Here is a 9,399-nt window from a genome sequence, read left to right on the forward strand (position 1 = left end):
GCAGGCTTTCTTCGAACTTGCCGAAAGCTCATCTTTTCAGTAACCCTTCCCCGGCTCCACTCATTACCTACCACTGCTAAAGGCTCGTCCCAGATGCTGTCACACATGCAGATCACCTCGCTGACACACTGAGGTAGCTCTAGTTCACAGTTCCTATCCTATGGACCAAGCCTTGACGAACGATTTCAAGTACTATCAGTCAGACCGGCACTACCCAAACAACTCAGTGACAACCAGCTCGCTCCTCGACCCGAAGAACCAGCTAGGTCGAAACTCACTTGGACCGTCTCTTAGTTTTGGGAATTCGAACCTTGAGTTAAGCTACAGTTCTACTCAGCTGCAGCACGAAGGCTCGTGAGTAACCAGTCCTTCCCGTTGTCCCCACCAGTTCCTGTGCGGCAAACTCAGTTCGTTGGGTAAAGAGAGATCGCTCGATCTAGCCTGATGTGCATGCCACGACTTTGGGCACTAGGGAACACGAGTCAGGCTCGAACGTGACGGCCTTACTATATGCGTTTCAGATTGAGTATTGCTTCAATCGCTCTTCATTGCATGTTTCTGTCTCCCCCAATTGCTCTATTTAGTGTGAGATGTTTGTCGAGCACATGGCTGCTTCAAGCTTGAGTCGGTCGCAGCACAAGACTGACAATTTTGCTCATTAGTTGCAACACTGCAAGCTCGCAGCTTATCCTCACCCCACCTCAATCTGGCGACGAGTCTTCGTCTACCATCACAAATCCTTCCTCAACCTCGTTCAGTTATTCCTCGTTACCGAAGGTTACTGGAAGCAATGCATCCGGACCTGAATACTACTCAAGTGGCATCCCGACCTTCACGCGCTCTGGATTCAATGGCCTTAGTATGACACATATCGACGGACGTGGTGCACCGACGCAGATGTAAGTGGCTCTGTGTCCTGCCAGATGTCTGTGAGCATGACTGACATAAATCGCGTTGGACAGACCTGCTCCATTATCTCCTCCGTACAGCTATGGTCCCATGAACAGCAGCAGCTTTCCCCCTGACTTCACAATGGCTCGCACTACTTACGATCCTACTTACAGCTATGCATCGAGACCTGCCAGTTATGACATATTCAGACCTCGGCCACAAATGCCACATCCTTTCTCGTCCACCACAAGCAGTATCTTTCCAGCTCCACCTATGCCAGCAGCGAATCGCCCAGAAGGTCCTCCATTTGAGGACACCGTTATCATCCATCCACTTGTCAACTCTCGAGGGCAAAACTTGAAGGTTGATGTTCTTGCAAGCATACCTAAGGGCTTCTTCAAGGTCGAAGACAAATGGACCTGTTATCGAAGGAACTATTTCACTGTTTCTTGTGGGTTCACCTTCAAGACACACAGTCTAGACAGTCAGGTCTTCTGCCAGAGATATGCATCGCAGGCTGAGCATGTGCACGGATACGCTGTCTCCATTGCAGCAAAGACTGCTGTTGTGAATAACAATGATAGTGAGACGCGGGGTCTTGTTCAGCACACGCCTAAACGTGACAAAGCAACGGAGAGTGTTCCCACTCGACATGCAATTGTCCCGACTCCAGCACAGAGCCTCAGTAATGGCCATAACATCTCACACAACGGGATATACACGTCAAGCTCACACCACCTTCTGCCACATGGACTTGACCCTTTCACACATCCAAATGGACCATCACCACAGACTAACTACACATTTGAGAGAATACAATTTCAGAAGGCGACTGCCAACAATGGCAAGCGACGAGCCCAGCAGCAGTTTTTTCACGTGGTGGTCAGACTTGAAGCGAACCTGGGTCGGCCAGGCGGACCTGACGAATGGGTTATCGTAGCCACTCAACAGTCGCATCCCATGGTAGTCCGAGGGAGATCACCAGGGCACTACAAAGACAGTCGTCGTGACAGCCAGACAAGCATGGATCCTGATGGCGGTTCAGGTCAAAGTGGGGATGGACATTCCAATTTCCCTCTTCATGCACTTGGCCCAAACCATTCAGCGAACATGAGCAATGCACATGCCACGTACCGCCATAGTCACCACTACGGCACATCCTTCTCATACACATCTCACCGTGTAGACGAATCAGACAGTTCGTCAACCAGTCCAGAGTCCTCGACAACCTTGTGTTCGTCTTCCTCCAAAGGCGAGACTTGCCGCATTCCATGCAGTATGACGCGAACACCCCTGACCTTTGACCGAATCCTACTTAGCCCGACAGTGAGCAAGATAGACTCTGATCTAATGGAGTATACTACTACTGCTACACAATACAAGAAACGGCCCTTCGATGACGATAGCGACTGTGCGAGCTCTTTCTTTCAGAGCTCCCTGCACCCGACTTACCACCACACCCCATCCTTCGATTTCTCCGCCACCTCAGCAGCTCAGGCTCTCTGTGTTTCATCATGATCCTAGCGCCTGAAGCGAGATGTACAATCAATCCTTTTTTCCATCCATTATCATCATCTACCGCCAACGGGCGCTTCACTACGTATTGTTTGTTGAAACGACTTAACGATATTTTACGACTCAAGGTCTTACGCGAAACGAAAGAAATGCATGCAAAAAAACTCAATGTTTTTTGCACATGGTGTTTTTCAAAGGTCGAAGATGCACAGGAATGGCGACCATTGCATGAATCCTTTCAGTGATACCCTCCGATACCCCCATATGCGATTGGTTATGGTGCATTCATAACAAAGGAGTCGGCTCGAGTGGCAATGGTATGGGTGTGTCACTTGGTCGGCGGTGGCGTTTTTTTGCGATCACGTCTTCAGTTGAAGGCGCATGTATTTTAAACAGCATCTATATATGAGAATCCACAGAGTTTAGAGGTGTTAGGAAGAAAGGCCGAGGTGATTGAGCTTCCCATGCCAATGCGAAATGATCAGAACTCTGCACATGCTTCTTCAATTGCGGTTTGTGCCCAAGTCAAAGACAATGCAATCCTTACAGCGGGGTAACCTGGACGCTTCGTAACGGCATTCTTAGCATATCATGCCATTCTCAGAGCTAACAGTCCTAAATGTACTTGGCCATGGCCCTTAGAGCGAGCGACCACCTACGCTCCACTCCGGCTCGCGCGAGGACTCGTCCAGGACCTTGCATTGACTAGACGTTTTGAGCCACAAAGGGCCAATCTCACAGGACGTCGTGCTGTCCTTCCACCTTTCCGTATTTCACATACTTGGTACTTGTAGACGCTGTACAGTCAGCATGGCAAAGGGCCCAAGACGCAGCCGAGCCTGCTTGTGCGTTGGGGCGTCCTACGCCTAAACTCGTTCGGGACAATGTGCAGCAGGGTTCAGCCTGGAAGCCATTGGCTTTACTGGCGATTAGACTGTGCTCGGCAAGCAAGAAGACAGCCAGAGGATTAGTTGCTACTTGGCCCCGATTAATGGCCAATCAGCAAGTCTGACCACTTCATCGCTAAGGTCGCTGCGTTGCAGGGGCAAGTGTGTACATGGTGCAGACAATACTGACGAGAACATACCACGAAAATTGACTCGCAGATTTAGGATGAGCGCGACGTGATGGTGGGCTTATAATTAGTATTCGAGCCGACGACTGTGCTCCGTGCTTGCCTGATGCAGGAGCAAGATCATGATACACAAGATTTGGCTGCACGGAATAGGGAGCCAAAGCTTCGGGAAGTACCGCACGAACAGATCCCAACGAATAGTGAGCATTTTCGTACGAGCGTTCCGAGCCGTCCGTGCTTCGTGAGACCCAACAGACATGTGACCACGAGTGTCGTGCGTGAGCTGGAGGGATATTAATTGTTGTTTGCACTCTCACAGCTCTAAATGCGCTGGAACTTTGAAGACCAGGGCTGTGATGCAAGAGGCAATTGTGGTCTCAGTAAACTGCTGCACCAGCGGTGAACTCGAAAATGGTGAAGATGCTGTCTCACAAGCAGTCATAAGCGACTACCCAGTTGAACAAGCCTGACTTCTGCAGCGAGACACGGATCTGCGACAACAATAGACACTTCGGCCATCGAGAGTAGGCTCGCGATCGCAAGTTGGGGCACTATCCCGCAAATTGTCATGCTTCTACACCACTTGAGGGAACCAGAAGTCGAAGTTAACCTTGTAGCGAACACCATGTGGATCAAAGTCTCTAGCTCATCCTGCAGTGTGAGATATGTGGGGACGTGAATACGTCCTTTGTCCAATGCGCTAGTCTGTAGCGTCCGCATGGTTGTATCCAAGGAGGTACACATCCGGCGAAAACCATCAGCTTTTGACAGGGATCAGTGATACTGCTCAGACCGAATCCTGTCTGGTGGCTCTAGTGCTAAGGACGAATTAGGCTTTTCAAGCCAAGGAGAGGAAACCTCTGTAGCCTATCATTCAGGCAATGGCGCTTGGCATGCATGCAGATACTAGCCATCTTTGTCTTTTCCATCTCGTACTTTTGACAAGAAGTGTTGAGTACTCGACCGATATATGTGGTAGGGGACCCGAGCCTTGATGTTCCGTCCAGATGGAGAATTTGGAACGGCGGCTTTTGAGCGTTCCAACATACACCTGATTGGGGTCTTGCAATGCTATTTGATATGTTTGGTTGTGCAATAATGGTCGCACGAGCGTTGTAGCTGCCGAGTGCTTGACATCACTCGTGCTGCCGCAGGAGCCGTGTAATAGTGGCCGCATGCAATGTTGCTTAGCTGAGTGATCTCGGTAGTGATCCACATCCTGGAGAACACTGTCATAGTCAGATCACAATCCTGGGATTTTCCTCAATAGGCTGGCAGATCTGCGACGAAGACGCTAGTTTCGCGAGAGATCGTTGAAAACAAGTACACATAGATGAGTTCATGGCGATGATACGAGGAAGAATCACACGACCGCGAAGCACTCCTGCATGAGCTAAATGCGATCCGTGAACAGGTATTCGTGTCGATCGTAGCCATAGTAAAATCTGTTTTCAGGGCTATCCACTCAAGCGCTGCAGCCCTGAAGCATATGCATTGAAAGGGTAGCCAACAGCAGAGCTTGTTTCCCAGCCGCCTGCTGCACGCGTTTTCGTTCGAGATATTCAGTACGCCAATTTTTGAACGTTCATCACGCGGAATTTCTCGGCTGCATCTGCTAGTGCTGGCCTTCTGATCCATTCAGATCTGACCACGAAGCTGTATCTCAGATTCGCAAATGGCCACTGCTTGACTCTCGTGTCTGGAAATTTTCGCGAGGTTTCGACGAAGACCTTTTCCGCATACCACCAGCACATCTCCCGCATCAGGTTGTAAGGTCGAATCTCGGACGTTTCGTGTAGGATGTTTGCAAATTGCTTTATTGTTGGTGGTTTGTCTGTCGGCAAATCTTCGTAAGATAATGTTAAGAGTGGCAAGGGCAAGACATGGTGATGCGATGCATAATTTCCAGACGACCAGTCCCAACCAACAGTCACTAAATCGCCAATATCGGACCTTTCTGCTACCAAACGATGTCGTTTCCCGGTATCACTGCTGTGAACGATGAATTGGATGTATTCATGAGATAGAGGTGAAGCTAGCGCTTTAACCCAAGTGATGGATAATATCGTACATTTTTCGAGCTCGTCGTTATCCTCAAGGGTAATAGCGAAGTCGGCGGTGTTGGTTATGACATGAGTGTCTAGGTAATTTCTATCAGGGCTCCTGGAACGAGAGATACTTCTCATGCTGTTCATCGGCAACGGCCTGGTCGGAGTATTTGCCTGATTGATTGACGGACTACCTGCCGCAACCTTAAAGACTTCGTGTGGGGCAGCTTGGTAGAACATTCTGAACAGTAGCAGCATAGGAACGCTGTATGCGCTTACACTGAAGTTGTCGACAGGGACGAAGCGCGTGAGGACGGATGTAAGGGATGACCGCCGTACTTGTGTATCGCCTTCGTTGTGGCTTTTGTGGGGACGTCCATGATTTGGTGAGTTCAGAGACAGCTGTGAACTGAAGGTTGTACTCTCCTTTCTACTATGAGTGTTTCCGTGATTGTTTTCCCACGATTGAAAGCTACGTGGCCAACGAGTTGGAGCATATCGGCCAGCACGGCCAGGCGCCCTCCAAGCACTATTGCACATGCTTTACCTTGTCGTTGTGGTGCTCTTGTCCTAGTGCTGCAAAGTACACTTTGAGCCATCAGAAGTCTCAGCCAGCTCAAGTTGAAGAAACAAAAAATCGCCAGCAACCGAGTATAGACCTGTGCTCTTGTTTTCACATGGGAAAAAGTCGTTCGCTAATTGGCTGCAGTGCAAGCAGCCACAATAGTGACATGGGCATCGCGTCGCTGTCACACACAGCAATTTTGTACATCTTACTCATCTCGACGACTGCCCTTGACAGCCGTCCAGATTGCTGGTACCGAGCTTGCTTCATGGAAGGAATTGAACACATTCACGGGAAGGAACGACACGCGCCGTCGAAGAAACGCGTTCTTGCGCTAGTCTCAGAACAGACCGTACATCCGACCGCTACGCGTAAAGCTCAGACAAGTCATCTCACACTCCTCCAGGTCAGCATGCAGAGCGCAAATCAGACATAACTTGAACAGACTCCATCTGTCTTATAACCGACTTCAATGTGCATCGAGGGTTCTATCTCACGATCGAGTAATCATAATGACCCGCCCTGGTGCACAGTTTCAAGCCCCTCTCGGGCATTCAATCACGCCTACGACATCGAAGATATAGCAATTGATCAGTGAAAGAACAGGATTGATCGAGCCGTATCCAGTTGTACGACATGCCTTCCTTGAGACAGCATAGTCACTCAGGCGGGCCAAGTAAGTGCAATGATCAAGCGTTGTTCAAAGGGCCGTACTAATAAAGGGCACTCTCTGATGATTACCTGTCTTTCGACCATCTCTTTCCTTCGCAACAGACGGATCACGCTGCATTCAACTATGTTAAGAGAATTTAAGACCTGACAATTACCCTCAGTATGTCCTAGGTTTGTGATACCCTTTTGATTTGCACTCTATCGGAGGCTCTGTCGCAGCTACATTAATTGTCTGGCCGATTGTATCTACCATCAAATCTGGAAGAGCTAGCGACAATGCTGAATTTGCTCTAAGTCTGCTCCCCATCGGCGGCACGACAGACCTGGAGCTCACGCAACGAAAGCTCAGCCTCCGCACTTGTCAACAGCTCTGATAATTTGCAAGACACCTTTCGTATGGTGTTGTTAGACAGTTCTTGCCACCACATGAATGCCCGCACGATTTTTCACCCACAAACATCGCAGCTCCGCCACAGTTAATTCTTGTTGTGACATTGCAGTCAAGCTATGTTAGTGAAGCCACCAGCGATGAGCGAGATCCGCGAGCAGCTGCTCTTCTCACAACCCGCCGACACGTCAACCTGGACGATGAGGTACATTGCAATGTGAAATGTCTGCACCAGCTCAGATCTTTGTTGGGGCGTAAGAATGTCAAATACCGATGCTTCCACCAACAGTCCTCCTTCAATAGACCCCTCGAAATGCGCTCTCCAGAGCAACCTACGAGTCGGCCACCATGTGGGTCAGATTGACCCACTTGCCTCGATATCTCCCGATCTGAAAACCGATACGCTAAGGCAGGCACAATTGTTGCTTCGTTCATCGTTCTTGTCCGTCTCTGTGTTCAGTCTCTTAGGTCTTGCTGGCGGGGTTCTCTGTTCGTGCTCATGTTTCGTGCGACTTTCTTGAGAGCGTGGAGAAGGCCCAGCTCACTTCAAGAAGCGAATCACACTACTCATGCAACTCTGCATATTTGAGTTTGTGCATGGCACAGAACGCAACTAGATGTTTGTGTTTGTGATTTTCTTGTGTCTCTGTTCAATTAACTGTACGAACTTTCCCCTTTCGACGTGAGTGTCTTCAAAGTCCTCAGAATCAGCAAAGCTTTCCAGTAACACGTTTACAGCGCATGTTCAGCAGATATGTCCGAGCAGAATTCCAAAGCATCTACGCCGTGTCATCCAACAGCAAATTGCACTACGAAACAAGCAACCAAGCCCTCAAAGCCGTCGAAACCTCCAGCGTTTCTCTCGATCGGCCTAGAAAATGAGTTCGATTTGCTAGCAGCTTTCATGAAGGACAAGAATACTGGGGTCAGCAAGCTGAATCAATCTCTCACGGACTCTCGACGAGACTGAGAAAAAGTCAAGGATTAACCAAGCCTGGCAGAGGACATCATCTCACAAGTGGATTGTCCTGATTGTGTCCATGGAACTAGCTATTGAGGGAAGCAAAAGTCCTTACCGTGGCTGTCAACCTTGCTCTAGCATATCAAAGCATCACTCGCTCTATCGCCGACAGATTGATGTGCTGCTGCACACAACTTAACTGGTGTCACCGAGCGACTCACCTGCTTCTGGCTCTTCGACGATGAGCTCAAAGCTCGACCAGCCTGCAGGTAAAATTGCATGCTACACACTATCGACCACCCGTTCGTCCTCTGGCGCAGGTAGAATGCAATGAGCACATTCCAGCGACCAAGCAAGATTCTGTCATAGGGTTCAATCAATACTTTCATTGTTAGCATAACCGCAGCATGAGACTCAACAATTTGTCCTGTACTTTTGCATTTCGCCTCCCTATGCCAAGGCTAACCCGTCAGCGCATAATTCCAAGCGCAGCTGCGGAGTTCCATGGACTCCCAAAGCGCTAGGATGTCCTAGCCGCCAGGCAGACAAATCGCATCTAATCTTGTCTCCATGCAGTGGGTCACTTTAGTCCCTGCCGATCGTTTATCGTTTGGGAAGTTCGTCAACACTCCAACATCGGGACCCAAAATTGTTGCTTCGCACGTATACTTTGCTGGATTTGGTTCGTTCCAATGACCTGATCAAGACGCATGCACTTGGCGGCATATGGTGGCGTGACTTGATAGCACTGCAGCCAGCGCTTGCCTTGCCTACTAAGTCATGTACATCCGAACCTGCCTTTTCGCACCATCATTTCATATTAGAGTTTCCGAAAACCGAGATCCTCATGCAAAGGGATGAGACGCAAGTGGTGAAAAGCAGACAATTTGTAGCTGCTAGGAAAGCACAGCCCTAGATCGGGCTTGGCCAGGCAAATGACCTTACATTGTCACATCCCGGACGCTCTTTTCGTCCGGGTTGAATGTATGCAAACCATACTAGAGCGACTAGACACTTTTTTTGTCCGAAACGTGATTGTGTGCCGCTCTTCGACCAGGAAACTCATCCACTCCCTTTCTTCTTGTCGTCTTGGCGGCGTCTCGACAAGCAAGAGACGTTCTTGTGTAGAGGTAGTACGTGATCAGCCTACCACTTCGTTGGTGGTCTGTCAAGGACATCTCCTCCTCCTCCTCCTCCTCCTCCTAGTGGGGTGAATTACCCACATTACACCCATGAGCGTCATCTTGTTATGAATTATTAGCAGCCTTAGAAACATTAGTAGTC

The 9,399-nt window shown here is 49.4% G+C and overlaps 2 protein-coding genes across 2 annotated transcripts; one reads left to right on the forward strand and one right to left on the reverse strand.

Moving 5' to 3' along the window:
- Positions 1–861: 861 nt before the first annotated feature.
- On the forward strand, positions 862–2,409 carry LTR64_001852 (uncharacterized protein; the record flags this gene model as incomplete). The annotated part of the gene is made up of 2 exons (XM_064896229.1): positions 862–899; positions 963–2,409. 2 exons carry the CDS (start codon positions 862–864, stop codon positions 2,407–2,409), a joined length of 1,485 nt encoding a protein of 494 aa, XP_064758916.1.
- A 2,634-nt stretch (positions 2,410–5,043) lies between these two features.
- LTR64_001853 (uncharacterized protein) lies at positions 5,044–5,769 on the reverse strand (the record flags this gene model as incomplete). The annotated part of the gene is made up of 1 exon (XM_064896230.1): positions 5,044–5,769. The coding sequence occupies one exon, from the start codon at positions 5,767–5,769 to the stop codon at positions 5,044–5,046; it is 726 nt and encodes a 241-aa protein (XP_064758917.1).
- Between the last annotated feature and the right edge of the window lie 3,630 nt (positions 5,770–9,399).

Source organism: Lithohypha guttulata (assembly GCF_036872675.1).
Source record: "Lithohypha guttulata strain CCFEE 5908 chromosome Unknown scaffold_1, whole genome shotgun sequence".
In the NCBI taxonomy this organism is placed as follows: Eukaryota; Fungi; Ascomycota; class Eurotiomycetes; order Chaetothyriales; family Trichomeriaceae; genus Lithohypha; species Lithohypha guttulata.